This window comes from Elgaria multicarinata, chromosome 22, assembly GCF_023053635.1.
Source record: "Elgaria multicarinata webbii isolate HBS135686 ecotype San Diego chromosome 22, rElgMul1.1.pri, whole genome shotgun sequence".
Classification (NCBI taxonomy): domain Eukaryota; kingdom Metazoa; phylum Chordata; class Lepidosauria; order Squamata; family Anguidae; genus Elgaria; species Elgaria multicarinata.
The window spans coordinates 16367213-16383154 of record NC_086192.1 but is presented as its reverse complement, the minus strand read 5'-3'; the positions used below and the strand labels follow the sequence as shown (position 1 = coordinate 16383154).

General features: G+C 55.9%; 1 protein-coding gene across 1 annotated transcript in view; it reads left to right on the top strand.

Annotated features, from left to right (window-relative positions):
* Positions 1-15942, top strand: part of LOC134412807 (fibrous sheath-interacting protein 2-like) — a 41850-nt gene that overhangs the window by 21518 nt on the left and 4390 nt on the right. The window contains exons 19-24 of the mRNA XM_063146819.1: positions 26-1078; positions 1145-3275; positions 4634-6021; positions 6079-13035; positions 13254-13505; positions 14721-14915. Of these exons, the coding sequence (XP_063002889.1) occupies positions 26-1078; positions 1145-3275; positions 4634-6021; positions 6079-13035; positions 13254-13505; positions 14721-14915 (11976 nt within the window). The remainder of the gene's footprint in view (positions 1-25; positions 1079-1144; positions 3276-4633; positions 6022-6078; positions 13036-13253; positions 13506-14720; positions 14916-15942) is intronic.

Genomic DNA, 15942 nt, shown 5'->3' with positions numbered 1-15942 from the left:
AGTTCACGGGCAAAGAGCAGCCGAGGTCAAGGCGAGTGGTTACCGCAACAAGGCGAAACTCGCTGTTCAAGACTCCCTATCCAATTTGCGGCTCTGTGCTGAGAAATTGACGTGCACCATTCTGAAAGTCATCCAAAATGACATGGAACGAGAGATGCTCTCATGTCAGAACATCCTCCCCTACGAAGAGAACGCCTCCGCCAACGAACTTGTGAACGATCTCCTCAAAATCCTATCGGTCCAAATCGCTTTAACGGAAAATGAGGTTCATAAAAGGGTTCTGAAAAGGATTTTTCGGAGGCAGCCAGCAGGCCAGAGAGGTGGCTGTCCGTTGATAGCGAGCGTGGAAGACGTCCTCAACCAGGTGACCCAAAGGGTCATGGGCGATCTGGGGCATTTGCCCTCTTTTAACAATGAATCCTTATTTCTCAGTTCCGAATCGAAGGCCTCCACCTATAATGCGATGATGGAGACGGTCTCTCAGGCAAACTCTGGTGGTGTCGCTGGGGACATTGTGGACGGCGTGCTCAGTAAGATGTACTCCGTGGTGCTGAGCACGCTCTTTAGCTCCGGTGTTAGCAGCAATAAACCATCCTCCGAGGCGCCTTGTCTCATGGGAAAATCGGACCTCCAAAAGATGACTTTGGCGCTGTCTCAACTCCAGCCCCAGCCAAGGTCCTTGGGAGAGGAATTGGTCCAGAACGTTTTGAATAAAATCGCCTGTTTTGCTGCGTCCAATTTGGAAGAGGTCCTTCCGTTACCCATGCAGCAGAAGCGGAAACCGCACTCGCTGTTTCAGTGTGAGATTCAAGGTGCGGACGGCCCCACGGGCCGGCTGAGAGCGTTCTCGGAGGATTCCGAAAGCTCGCTCATGAGAGTCAGTCTGTCCAAGTCCGACCTGACGGTGTACGCCAAAGACATCGTGAGCAAGGTGCTGGGGACCGTCATTGATGACTTCCGAATGGAAGACTACCACAGGACGATCCTGCGGGTCAACACCTTGTCGTCACAGCAGGTCTCCGTGGCCAGTGACCTGGTCCACTCTGTGGTGCACGACCTCCACACGGACGACCTTCAGGTTTCTCACCTGCACAAACACACCTGCTTGCAACGTGGCAAAACGGACGGCCTGCCTTCAACCCAGATGTACTTCCAGTTTGAATTGTCAACGAAGGATGGCCAGGGGAAGCCCAAAGGACTTTTCTACGAAGATTTCTCATCCTACCTCAAGCAAGTGCTTCCGAAGGAAGGCATTTTAAAAGAAATATTTGAACAGCAGCCGCTGACGGATGCAAACATCAACGAAAGCCTGAAAATGTTGCAAGTGGCCGAGAGCATCGTCAGCGAGGTTTTCATGAGGACCCGAGACCTGGAGGCCTCGGTTTGCATTCTGAAGAAGACGCCCGGGGAGCTCAGCGAGAGACTGTTCTGCTACGGCTTTAAGAAAACAGACGCTCCTGGACTTTTCCACAGCGACTCCCAGGCAGAGATCAGCTCAGTGGCCAGGGACATTGTGGCAAGCGTCTTTGAAAACGTGCAGAAATGTTTAGTGTGCAGCGTCCCTGCCACGCACGACAGTTTTCCCGGAAGGCAAGACTGGGCCGGGACCAGAGGGCCGTCGAGAATGGTCAAGCACCGTTTCACCCAGCCAGAGTTCCCCTTTTACAACGTTTCGCTGAAGAGTGCCGTGGACACCATTGACCGGATAGCCAAAGAAGCCGTCGAATGCGCCGTCTTCATGCTGGAGAGCTTTGTGGCCCGGCATTTCCGACGGGACTTCAAATGCAACTTTTTGGAAATTGTGAAATTCCCCTTAGAAAGCCTCTCTTTCGCGCAACTGACAAGATCTCTGGATTCCCTCTTGACCCAGGTGGGAAACGTGGCCGACACCACCGTGGAATCCTTTAGACAGAAGTTGCAGGGAGCTACAGGGAAAGAAACGTTGCCAACTCTGGGATCGACCCACAACTTCCTGGACTTCTCCAAGCTGGGCGGTGCCATCACTCGGGAGTGCATCGAAACCGCCATTCAGCAGGTGCAAATGCTCCACTCCGAGCTCACCGTGTACGCCAACAACGCCGTCAGCGGCATCCTCGAAATTATCAAGCGCACCCTGGACCGGGAGCTGGTGCAGAAGGACGCCACCCTCTTCAGCAGCTCTTCCGAGAGCCTGGTGCTGAGCGAGACCATCAGCGTCATGCTGGATCGCTGCAACGAGAGCCTCACCGAGATCGCGTCCGAACTCATGGTGGAGAACCTCCAGCTAGAAATGTCGGGCCGAGTCTTCGCAAAGGACAAAGCCCTCGTGCGGGACCTGGTGGCGTCACCAGGGGTGAAAACGACCTCAAAGCGGTACAGGAGGGTAGACCTGAGGGACAGCTTCCCCCCAATCAATGTCCCCGGGATGGTGATCTATTCGGAGGAGGAGACCGAAGTGCAGGAGGAAGCCCCAGCAAAGTTTCCGTCTGTTTTTAAGTGCTCCGAGTGGGACTCCCACGTGGTGCCGGAGAGATGCAGAGCCCTCCCCTGTAGCACGTCCCCTCCCAGGTCAAGGCCCCCCGCCAGGCGGCAGCAGAAAAGGGGTTCAAATAGATTCAGGCTAGATTTTCTGGAGGACGACTGGCTCCCTAGGAAAAGATCCATTCCCAAGGGAAGCATTTTGGAAAAGCTGTTTAAGAAAACGGCGGACTCTGACGACGCCCCCAGACTCACCGGGGCAGGGCACCTGGGAAAGGCCGGCCGCTCTCCCCCCCACCAGCCGGTCACAAGGGCTTCTCCCTTCGGCATCCCAGAAAGCGTCTGCTATTCCGCCCTCTGCCCTCTGAAGCTGGGCCACACCGCCGAAACCATCGTCAGCGCCCTCCTCGGCGAGTTCGGCCTCGAGAGCGAGCCCACGGCGGCACAAGCCAGCTGCTACGAGAAATCCCGGCCCCGCCTTTCCCCGCTGCTGGAGAAGCCTCCCCCGGTCACCTCGGTCTTCTTCGCAGAGCCCAGGCTGAAGCGGCACAGCCTGCTCAGCCGCTGGGAAGGGAGGCTGAGCGATTCCAGCGAGAAGACGGCGGAGGAGGAAAGCTACCTCCTGGCCCGGGAAGGGAGCAGCCTGCTCTCCAAGTGGGAGAGCAAGCAGTCCATCTTCAAGTGCAAGAGCCCCGAGGGCCACAGGGACCTGGAGCTGCTGGCCTGCTCGCACGTCCCGGACCCCGGTGAGATCCAGCTGTTAGCCAACCACATTGTCCTGAGCGTCATCAAGGAGCTGATTGACTTCCAGCCTCGAGGTGAGGAGGAGCTGGGGGGCTTCGTGGGGGTCATCCCCCGTGGGCTGGGCAGCAGCTGATCCACTGGGGCAAGGCTGGGGCGGGGTGGGGGCGCTTCCAGCCCCAGGGCCAGATTCAGTTTCGCAGAAGCTCCTGGGGGGGGAGGGGCGAGGCCCCAAACGCCAAGAGCACCAGCCTCGGTTGAGCTTCAAGCGCCTCCTGCCAGTAACCCAGATCTAGGAGAGGGAGGCCAACCTTAGAATCATAGAATCATAGAATAGCAGAGTTGGAAGGGGCCTACAAGGCCATCGAGTCCAACCCCCTGCTCAATGCAGGAATCCATCCTAAAGCATCCCTGACAGAGGGTTGTCCAGCTGCCTCTTGAAGGCCTCCAGTGTGGGAGAGCCCACAAGCTCCCTGGGTCACTGGTTCCATTGTCGCACTGCTCTAACAGTCAGGAAGTTTTTCCTGATGTCCAGCTGGAATCTTTCAGAAAGGAGTCAGTTTGCACAGAGGCCACCCAACTCCCCCCCACCCCAAATGATGGGTGGAAATGGGAAGGGGTGTGGCTACCTGGGAGACCCGGGAAGGAAAGATTGGGCCCCAGGCCTGAGTTTCCCCACACCTGTTCTACTATTTTATTTATTTATTTATTTGAACATAGTATAAGGCTTTAAAAGTTTAAAAGTAGCATGTAAAACTCAGCGGCAGGTATAGCCCAGGGAATGCAATTAATGCCAACCACAGAAAGAAAATGTGGCCCGATCCGTTGCACAGAGCAGCGGGTGAACCTCAAAAGGGGCTCAAGACCACTTGCGTTGTTCATTCACAAACACACTCCAGGGTTTCGTTGCTATTATGCCGAAAGCTTGTTGAGAAGGCAAAAGGTAAAGGAACTCCTCTCATCCAGTAGATTTCAGTTTCTACAGCCCCTGATGAAATGTTATGGGGTGTGTGTGTGTGTTTATATGAATGTACATGTGCTACTTTGAAATATGAAAAATAAGAGCTGGTCACTGGAAATCTGAATGAAAGAAACTTCCTGCCCTGGGTGAAAAACAGGCTCTTAAGAAGGGGGCCTTCTGTTTCCATGCTGAGAAAGCTAGACTCTGGCTTGCTTTGCAATCCTTCTTTTGCCTCCCATACGGGGATCGCTGGGGATGGATTTCCCCCAAACTGGCTGGCGAATAGGGGGATGCAGGTTCCCCTGGTTCTCAGGATGCTGGTCTGTGTTGTGCCGCGTTACGTGCAACCTGGCCAGACAGCCCTGGTAATCACTTTCCCACCCCATGTGCAAATGGCAGCCGGGGACGATCCAGACCCATGCCATGCAGCTCAAAGCTCCTCCAGTGATAACCAGTTGACGTTTCCTTCCCCAGATGCTTTGGATGAAACGGCCCACGGGACCTCGTGGCCCACGTGGAAACAAGAGCTGATCCAATCGGAATCGCGGTGGCTTCAGGAGCGCATCTTGCGGTGCACCTACCTGCCGCCGTGCAGGAAACAGTCCTCGTGCCTTGACGTGTTCTGGGAGCCCTTGACTCAGGGCGTGCTCTCCAGGGTGCTCTTGAGCGTTTCGAACCCCGACGCGCGCGAGAGGAGCGAGCTCGTCAACGGCCGCCTCTCCATGTTCTGCACCGTGGACCCCGGCTGCCCTGCGCACGGGCCAGGGAGCCCCCAAGGGCCCCCCATTAACATCGAAGGCCTGGCGCACCACGTTTCCCAAGTGATCGTGGGCATCCTGTGCGAGCAAAATGTCCTGCAGGAGCGCGTGAGCAGGAAAGGCGGGCGGGCGAGGAGGCACAAGGGCATCCACGTCCCCCCTCTCTGCCTGGCCGACTTTGACGAGGTCTACCACCTTCTCGTGAAGGAGGTCGGCCACCTGCTCTCCATGGAAATTGAGGCCAGGGGCAAATACGGGAGCCGCGGGAAAGCCACCGACCCCTTCTCCCACCAGCCGTTCGTTTCTTTGCCTCGCATCAGCCGGGCTTCCAGGGGCGACTGCAGAGGCCCCGGTGACGTCAAGCGCACGGCGTGCCTCTCCGCCGGGGGCCACATGGCCCGCAAGAAACAGAAGCTCAGCTGCATCGCTTCCAACCTGGACAGCTTCATCCGTAGCTTGAAGAGCAGCGAGTCAAAGCACCTCGTCAACAAAGTGTTGCACATCATCCTAGATTCGCTGTGGTCCGACGAGCCCCAGAGCGGCTTCGCAGGGCCCTTCCCAGACGCCCCGTCCCAGAACATGCTGCCTTATCATCGAGACGCGGCAAAGAAGGGCCCCCGGTGTGCCTCCGCCTGCCCGCACGCTTGCGGGCTCAGTAGCCACCTGATCAGCAGCAACCTGGGGCTCTCCCCCAAATCTGTGGTCCTCTTGGACGTCGTGAGCGAGAAACTCATCCGGGCCCTCCTGAACAAATGCCTCAGCACGGAGCACTTCACCAGCGCCTTTGTGTTTGACGAGATCCCGGAGGAAGCGCGACTCTACGATGAGGAGGAGGAGGAGGAGCAGCAGTGGGTCTGTGATGATGACGCCCTCGGCGAGCGCTGGAGCCCAGGGCTGGAGGCACACGAGGCCAACTCCAGCGCCTCCCTTTTCATGTACGACATCAAGTACGAGGAGGAGCCGTGGGAAGAGGCTCAGTCGGGGGTCTCTCCCTACGACTCGGCACTTGACGTCTTGGCTCACACCCTGGTGAAGCCCGTGATGACGGAGCTCTCCCTGAGCCTTGAGCATCAGAGGCACACGGAACCGTTCTCGAGGAAGGCCGTGGGGTTCGCCCAGTCGAGCGCTAGAAAGGCACGGTGTCAAGGCTACGGCAGAAAGCACGGCCGCTACGGTAAAAGCGACGGGTATTCCTCGTTGCCTCGAGGCAAGAAACCGGAATCGAAAGGGCCCCTTCCGGGGAGGCGGCAAACACGGAAGAGCCTGCGGGAGAGGAACAACACCGTCCTGGAAACAGCGATGCAGCACCGAGCGTCCAGCTCTAGGCCGCCTGCGCCCCTGGGCAGACCGGGCGGAAGGAAACCTCATCCGGCGACCTGCACAAAGAGGACGTACCGAAGGGAGGTGGTGACCGTGACGGGGTGCGGTGACCACAGCCGGCTCCCGCCTGGCTTCACTGCTATCTATTCCGCCTCGTTTCTGGAGGAAGTCGTTTCTCTGCTCTTGATCAAGATCTTTTCTTCGCTCCGCAGTCGGTACGGCAGAGACGCCTCGGTCAACCTTCACGAGACGAACACTTTGTTTGTGAACGCCCTGGTGGGGGAGTTTAAGAGAGCCGGGGTCAGGGTCCTGCAGCGGGCCGAGGACAAGGCGCACTTCCCGCCGGTGGACGGCCGAACAGTCAACAACATCGTTGACTCCATTCTGAGGGAGTTTGGGTTCCAGTTAGCTGCTGATGGGAACATAGGAATGGACATAGACACTTTGGCTGAGCGGGCAGCTGAAATCATCCTGACAGAAATTCTGGATTACCAGCTGCCACCCCCCGTGTGTAGGAAGCTGCCCCAGAGCGCCTACAAAACGGTACAAGCGGAAAGCATCATCCAGAGAATCGAGGGCTGCATCTGTTTGCCGAAAGCCCCTAAGTCCAGGCGGCCTCCTCCGGCCTACGTTACCATATTGTCCCAGAAGTATTTAGAAAGGGTGATAAAGCAGATGCTGGCCCAGCTCTTCCCGCTCTCGGAGGGTGCCGTGCGGAAGCGAGGCAGGAGGGGGGCGCCCGGACCTGCTTCTGACGAGCTCTCTTCTTATATGATCGCCGAGGTGATGAAGTCCATCTCCAAGCACAAAATCTGGGTGGCCAAGAAGGACGACCGATGCCGCTCGCATTCAGAGAAAGAGGTTCAGGGCATGGTCGAGTCCCTTTATAGGAACGTGTTGAAGAAGTCCGGCTCGCAGACGTCTGTACAGAAAGGCGTGAAGCGCCGGAACGCGGCTCTCGTCGACAGCATCACCAGCTTCATAATTCAAGAGGTCACGAACCATCACCTCCAGACCTTTCTGTCTAAAGAGGAAGGCCCTGCAGGGAGCCCTGATCCCGAGGCGTTGTCTGAGAACATTGTCAGGACGGTCCTGGATAGCATCGGTGGGCCCTCAGCATCCCGTGCAGACGTTTTCCCAGCCAAGTTCTTAGAGGACATCGTCTCCAAAGTTTTATCCAAGATCTTCTGTGTTTCCACGGACAAAAAGGAAAAGGCCAAAGGGCAGCCTGAAGCCGAACTTGGCAAAGTGGCCAAAAGGCTGGCCAGCTCCATCCACCTGCAGTTTGGCCGGGCTTCCGTGATCGGAGAGCCGAGGGGGCCGGAGCAGAGCCTTGGGGCCCCGTTGACGGATGTCATGGATGACGTGGTCAACTCCGTGTGCAACAATATATCACGAGAAAGAGAGACGGCCCCAGCCGCGGATCTCAACTGCATGAGGGACAATGCCACCTTTGAGAATATTAAGAGATTGGTGGAGAAGGGCATTTCGGATTATCTTCTCCATCCACTGTTTTCCGGGGAGCTATCCAAGGGTTCACCTTCACCTACCCTTCGTGAGGATGCTCCTGAATACGTCAGAGACGAGTTTGAGGAAACTCAGGAGGGGAAAGAGAGCTGGTCACCATTTAACACCTTCTTATCATCGGGGTTCCTCAAAGATTTAATTACTGGGCTGTTATCCAAAATCTTCCCTTCCACGCCACCCCGAGATGCTGCGTCTCCTTGGGATAAAAGGCTCCTGTCCGAATCGGACCTAAACAGTCTCTCCACCCAGTTGCTCAATGACGTCCGGATGAAACTTCTAAAACATGAGATCAGAGTCACAAAAGACACCCACCCTGAGCAGTGCGACTACTCAGAGGAAGACGTACAGAACATGACAGACTCTCTGTGCAGCAAGATCATCCAGCGATCCGGCTCCCTCGAAGCCGTCCAGAGAGAAGTAAGAAACAAGAGCATCAGTCTCATTGACCGGATCGCGGGCTTCCTCGTCGGAGACATCCTCCAGCAGCACGTCCAGCCGTTCGTATCCAGAGAGGAGCTGCCTGCGTGGGACCAAGCGGCCGCGGGGGACTCCATGGGAGGACTAGAGGCATATCGGACGGCTGTCAAGCCCATGGACCTAAGGCAAGCAGCCCAGGAGACGAAACAGGGAGAGAAACCTACCTCGTCCATCTTGGGAGACATCATTTCTGAATTGCTTTCAAAGATCTCCAATACTTTCCTGGACATCCCTCTCAGCCCCTCTGGCGACAACGCGGGGGACACGGCCGTGCAGTTGGCGCAGTCGCTTTCGAAAGGGCTTTCGAAAGCTCGGCTCAGCTTCCAGGAGGGCCTTGAAGAAGAGCTGGGCTCCGCTCCGGGCGGCAGCCCGATGGCCGGCTGGAGGCCACTTTACAAGGACGCTGTGCCGGTTGGGCAGTTTGGCGAAGACACGGGGGATGAGAGGGATTCCTCTCCTCAACAGACCGCAACTTTCATCTTTGAAGAAGCGGCGGAGCCTCTGCTGCAGTCGGCGTGCTCCCCCGACATGGCCCCAGGCAGGTGCCTCATTCAGGAGAGGCTGATGGCCAATCCGGACAGGCCCAAGGCGCAGCCTTCAGGGCCCTACGCCACCGTGCTCTCCTACCCAGTGCTGGAGGCCATCATTGACCGGCTACTCTGCCGGATCTTCCCCTGCTCAGGCCAGGGAGAAGGCCTGCTGGGCTCCGAACTGCCTAACAGAAGAGCCCAAGTCAAGGAGGACATCATAGCGGTCGTCTTGAAGCAGGCCATCTGGGCCAGTACGTACGGTGACGGAAAAGCAGCAGGCATTTCCGAAGAAGACCTGGAGAGGATGGTGGAGTCCGTGTACTGCGACGTCCTGCATGAGGTTCTGCTGCAGCAGCCCTTCGCCGGAGACAGAGAAAGTTTAAGCCACCTGTACGTCACCCAGATAGCATGCTTCATTATCAATGAGATGTTTAAGTATCATCTTCAGTCTGTACGACCAGAACGGGCACCGCCTCACGTGGGCGCATCTGTCCGGGACCCTCCAGGCTCCTGTGTGACCGTCTTTCCTTGCAGGCTCTTAGAAGACTTGCTGAACCAGCTTCTGGAAAAAATCTTCCAAACTCCAGAGAGCATCACTGCATACATAGGAAATCAGGCAGACTTCTCCGAAGCGGATTTCATGGAGATGGCCGCAAACCTGAAGAGCTACGTTGTCATGGAGATTTCGGCGCATCAAATCCAGCTGGAAAACCGCTCCGAGCGAATTCCAGACATGGATCAAGAAACAGAGGATGACATCGCTAATTCTGTTTACAACCAGATTTTGCAAACTTCTCAATCCCAAGGAGAACTTCAGAAGAGTCTCACAGAACAAGACCGTGACACGGTCTACGAAGTGGCCAATTTGCTCATCAGGGAAATCCTGAATTTCCACCTCCACCCATTTTTAAGCGGCGGTGACGATCCTAAAACCAAACGCGCCGCATGGCAGAAGGAGCAGCAGCCGTTTTCTCAGCGCATTTACTCAGCCCTGTTTCTAGAAGACATCGTCGTCGCCTTCTTTTGCAAAATCTTGTCCTCCCCCAATATTTTGGCGTATTCCAAGGACAGCAATTTGTCAGAGAGTGAGTTGAGAGTTCTAGTCATCGAACTAGTAAATGCTTTAGTAACTGAATTTAAAATGTCGGAGGTCAAGGTGATTCAGAGTGCAGAGGAAGACACGCCTTTCCCACAGATTGGGGCTGAAGAAGTGGTTCACATCGGGAACTCCATTTATGAGAAGTTGTCGCAACAAGTTGGGTCCGAGTTTGAGATCTTTAAATCTTTCCAGAACAACAGCCAGGCGTTAGCAGAAGCCCTGGCCCCTTTAATAATAAGAGAGATCTCCGGGTACCAGTTTCTGCCACTATTCACCGGAGATACATCCTCTTACTTGTTCTCCTTTCTGGAAGCGGAGACGATTGTGGACAGGGTGGAAACCATCCTCCCAGAACCCACCTCCTCTGGTTCCGTGTTTGGAGACATGTTTGCCAAGATCTTCCGCCGAATATTTCCGTCACGGGCCCCTGGCGGCGCGTCGGAGTCTCGCGATTCGACAATGGGGAGAGCGGCTAGGAGGAGTCTCCCCCTCATGCGGCCGAAGGAGGACCGAGGGTCTGACACCGACAAAAGCATTCAGAACCTTGTGGAAAATATTTACAAAACTGTCTGTGTAAAATCGGGGTCTCCAAACAGAACGGGCGAGGCCACCGCCACCGAGGAGGTGATGGGCTTTATCGGCAAAACGAGGCTGGGTGACCTGGCACCCGAGTCACACTCGCCTCTGGGCCCATCTCATGCTCCTTCCACTCTTGCCTCAAAAACCGCCGGCTGGACAATCCACCATGTGAAGCTCGGGGAGGGGTCAGCCCAGTCGGTGCAGGTCGAGGACGGAGCTGGCGTTTATTCATCTTCCTTCTTGAAGGACATCTTTAGCGGATTGGTCAGCAAATTGCTCTCGTCGACAACCAGCGTATGTCCGCAGGAGGAAAAAAGGCCCGAAGCAGAGCCCTCTGCTAAAAATTTAGTCGACTCCATCTTAAAGGAGTTTGCAAAATCGCCAGTGAAGGTCCTGCAGGTACCTGAAGGGGGAGGTCAGGCTTTACCAGCTGTGGGGAAAACGGAGGTGGCAAAAATCATCCATGCTTCTTTGTGCGGCATCTTGCAAGACCGGGGGTCCAGAGCCCCCATCTGCATTGACCAGGAAAGCAGCCACGCGTTAGCAGAGAAACTAGTCAGTGCAATAAAGAAAGAGATTTTAGGCTACCAGATTCAGGGGCCATCGGTGAAGGCGTCTCAGGGGCCGGCTTTGAAGCCTTTTGAATTTGGAGAGATGGCTAAGAAAGTGTTGATGGAGGTGAAGAAGATCAGCACCCCGTCCCAGACTGCGACGCCGTATCCGTTCCTGGTGTCTCAGAGGTTCGTGCACGATGTCCTTGCGGCCCTCGTGGCCCGGTTCCTCCCTCTACCCACTGCAGCGACAGCTCCTGCCGACACAGAAGACCAGTGCGCGGAATTTGATTTCATTCACATGAAGCTCCTCAGCAAAGTGATGGCAGAAATCTCCAAGGACAGGAACACCGAGGTCCAGTACCTCGACCGCGTGCCGCCCAACCGTGTGGTCAGCCGAACCGTGGCCAACTCGGTCTACAACCACCTCTTGCCGGAGTTCGGGACCCCTTCTGCCGTGGAGAAGTGCATGAGAGCAGGCTGCACGATCCTCTCGGAGAGAATCGCCGACTGCGTGATCAAAGAGATTTCTGGGAATCAGATGCAGGCGTACTTTACGGAAGAGCAAAACCGACAGCAAGAGGCTGACGAGGCCGAGCGCGCGCGTGAGGATCGGTACGGAGGCAGCCCGGAAGCCCCAGAGGGAGAGACGCCCTTGCGATCCCACCTTAAGGGGCTCTCGTCCATGATCATAGAGGAGGTAGCGGCCAAGCTCCTGTCGAAAATGTTCCTTTCTCTGCCTCTGGAGGACATGGACGCCAGAGCCGTTGCCTCCATGAAAGAGGTGGCCAAGAAGATGATTAGCTCTTTGCAAGGGCTCATTTCAAAGAACAAACTCAAAGTTTGGCAGCAGGATGACCTGGAGGACTTAGGCTCAGAAGACAGCCGAGTGGTCGGGGAGGTGGTTGATTTAGTTTACACGGACATCTTAAAGCATTCCAGCTCAGAAACCTCTCTGTATGAAGGCTTAACGAACAAGAACGAGGACTTTGTCAACAGAGTAGCTTGCGTCATGGTGAGCGAAATCTCCAAGCGGGACTTCCAGTCGTTCTCGGACTCCGAAGAGGAACTGCCCTGTCCCAGCGCCGTGATAAAGCTGGAATCCGAGAAGATCATCAAGAAATTCCTCAGTGATATGGAGTTGGAGAAAACCAAGGAGGAGCTGTCCATGGCCCAAATCCCTACCGTGTCTGTGGTTTTCCTGGAGGAGATCCTCAGCCGCTTCCTGACGACTATCCTCCTCGCACAGTTTGACCTGGGGATCCACGAGAAGACCCGCTTGTCCAAAACAAACATCAATGAAATCGTTGACCTGCTAAAGACATCCGTGGAGAAGGAAATCTCCAAGAACAAAATCAGCCTCGTGGCTTCTGACAGCAAGCCGACGCTGGATCCGCAATACGATGAGACGGTCGACCAGGTTGTCCATTCGGTCATCACCAACGTCCTGGAGAAATCTGGGTCCCAGGAAGAACTTTACAATGACATGACCACCAACCAACTGATCTTCCCCGAGCAAGTGGCCAGCATCATCATCAACGAGGTCTCCAGCTGTACCATTGGCAACTCCCCGGGCGAAAACCCGGAAAACGAGACCTTCAGCGCCCTGGAGCTGGACCGCATCGTCAGCAAGGTCATTGCTCAGGTCAGCTCTCACATGGAGGTTGAGGGAGGCGAGTCCATCATGAAGCTGTCCAGCCTGCCAGAGCCCCCAGACGAATCCACTCCAGATGCCCTGCCGCAGGCAGACGACATGCCAGTGAAGATCGTCCCCTACCTGGGGAATAAGCCCTTGAAGATTGACCCGGACATCATTTCGGATCATTTGGCCGTGATCTCCATCAAAACGGAGCCCCTGGAGAAGTTGAAGAAAACGTGCCTGTCGAAAATGGGCATGAGCCTCACCGAACTGAGGAGGGCGTCTGCTTCGGGCAAGAGCCTCTCGAACGTAATGCCCGCTGAGGAAGTCAACAAAAAGAAGGAGCGGCGGCCGTCCCTGGACATGGCTGGGCGCCTCGGCGTGAGGCCAAAGGAGGTAGGGGGGATCCGGTCGGCGTGAGCTGGAGCTGGGTTGGTCTGGGAGGAGTAGCAATCAGGGGCAATCAGAAAGTGGGATCGGGGGCAGAATCAGGGGTTTGGGGGAGAAATCGGTAGTCAGGGGGTCGGAATCGGGGAAATCAGGAGGAGACGTAGGATGCTTTCGCGTCTCTGATGAACGACCGGTCCAAACGCCCCTTTCCTCTTCTGTTTCAGGCGGTCTGCAGAAACTCCTTCCAAAGCCTGATGAAGCCAGACATCACCAGAGTGGAGCTCCTGAAGGACGTCGAGAGCAAACAGGACCTCATTCTCCGCCTCGTGGCGCACGACATCGATGAACACGCCCACCCGGGCCGGTATCCCGCAGGCGACAGCGACAGCGATGAGGAGGAGCAAGTGCTGACGGAGCACAACTCCTTTTATTTCAAGGTCCCGAACCTTCCGCGGCACGAAAGCTCCGCGATCTCAGTGAGCAAAGGGCCCCGGGGAAGGAGGGCCGTGGAGGGCGGAGGAGGCTCCAGCCCCTCCCCCCGCAGCCGAGGGAGGGGCGCCTTGCTTCCCCATCAAGCGGGTTTCTTATTCATTTATTAGATTTGTTTATCGCCCAACTGGGAAATGCTATTTACAGTAACAAGAAGGACAAAACAACAACACACAAAACATAGACAGCAATCAAAATATCAAAGTAATACAATGTTAAACATTCTAAACACTATCAGAAATCGTTAAAGTGAGGTTAAGAAAACAACAGGTCAATGATGGACACAAACGTCTCCGTGTTTAGGCAGGAAAAATGGTTGTGTGGTTTTCCCAGGATGCTCCAGCCAAGTCTCCCCATTTCATCCAAACATGCAGAGCTAGGAGCGTAGCCTTAAATGCCTGCTGGGAGAGGGAAGCTCTTCACTTAGCGCCTGCTGGGAGAGGGAAGCTCTTCACTTAGCGCCTGCCTAAGTGTGTCCAGGGAAGAGAGTCTGGGGGAAGGCAGCCGGGTCCATGGGGAAATCCATTTGGGGGTGCTGGAGTTGGACGATTCGGTTCCTGCTGTGCTGCCTGACTTGACCGGCAGCAAATTAGACCAGTCCTGCTTTTAGGGTGGGGTGGGGAGGTCTTACAATTTTCTCAAAGTTCAGACCATTTTATTCAAATTTCAGAGCAAGAGTAATTTGCTCAAACTGCCCAGGGAGACCCAGTCAAAGTGCCCAGGAGGCTGCCTTCCCCAACCTGGTGCCCTCCTGATGGCTTAGACTACAACTCCCAGCATCCCCCAGCCAGCCAGGGTTGGGCAAGGCCAGGCCAAAGGGAAAGGGAGACCAAGAGCGCCGTGCATTTACTCCCAAGGGTGGGGACTCTGTGACCCCCCAGACGTTGTTGGACCACAAGTCCCATCAGCCCTAGCCAATGGTCAGGGACGATGGACGTCACAGCCCAAGAATCATCTGGAGGGCCACATGGTCCCCATCCCCGTTTCAAACATTGATCTCCTAGAAAGGTGACCGTGGAGCAGTGTAGGTAGGTATTAACCGTATCTTCACTTGAAAGATGTCCATACATTTCGTTTCAAAGCAAGCAGGAAGGGTTGGCTCCAAGTTTGAGCCCCTTCCGCCCCTGCCCCGCTTCTGCTCCGAGGGGGCACGCAGGGGGGCGCCGCCGCTCTGAGTGGCCTCTTTTCTCGCCTCTCCCCAGCACCTGCCCAGCGAACCCCTCCTGCCCAAGACCTCCAGCAGCAGCAGCCGGAAGAAGAGCCTGTCCCTGAGCAAATGCTGCCCCACTCTAACAGCGTCCAGCTCGGATCCTGGCCGCCACAAGGAAAAGAAAGAGGGCCGCCCGCCTCCCCAGGCAGAGATGATGTCCATGTCAATGGCCGGCAAAATACACATGGTAAGCCAGCGGGGAGGAGGGCCGGGCCCTCGCCGCGTTCATCCGGATGCCAAATGCCGTCCTCAGCAGCTCTCGGCCCCTAAAGCAATGGAGAGGAGGGCTGCTCTGTTCATTGCGCCCTTTTCTGATGCCCCCAAGAGGTGGAATTTACATGAGCTTGGCTTCCGAAAGGCCGTGGAGGAGCGGGGTCCATCCAAGCCAGCCGGCGGGTGTGTTTTCGTATTTATCACGAATTTGCGCATGACGATGGCAAAGGCGTTTCGGAGAGGATTACCCTAGGAAAACACGGGCAACTCCGTTAACCATTTAAGCCAGCCTTCCTCAACCTGGAGCCCCCTGACCTAGCATGGTCGTGGGCTGGGGATGATGGACGTTGCGGTCCAAAACCCATCTGAAGGGTGCCGAGTTGGCAAAGGCCGGCTTGTGACAATTCTAACGGGGTAATTTCAAGATGAAACGGATCTGGCTTTTCACCCCTCCGAAGACATCCTCATTGCATCCGTCTAGCCTTGTGTGATGCCGGAAGACAAAGCGATCCACCTTTACCCCTCCAGATCGCCCCGTGCTGAGCATGCGCTGCCGGCCCCGAAGCGAGGAGGTTTCTCCTTCTGGCTGCTCAGCTAAATGTGTATCGTTTCTGTCCTGTGATTTTCATGGCTGCTTCTCAGGCAGCCCGTTTGGGAAAGGGGCGCACGCTCAGCCCTGGGTTCACCTTGAAGCAATCGAAGCACGTGCTTCGGGCACCGAGGGAAGGGCGGCACCCCAGAGGACCAGTACCATAGCCGTAGCCATCTAATTTTAAGGAATTCCAGATCCATTTTGTTGTTTATTCGTTCAGTCGTTTCCGACTCTTTGTGACTTCATGGACCAGCCCACGCCAGAGCTTTCTGTCAGCCGTCGCCACCCCTAGCTCCCCCAAGGTCACGTCCGTCACCTCCAGAATATCATCCCTCCATCTTGCCCTTGGTCGGCCCCTCTTCCTTTTGCCTTCCACTTTCCTTAGCAACAGCATCTTCTCCAGGGTGTC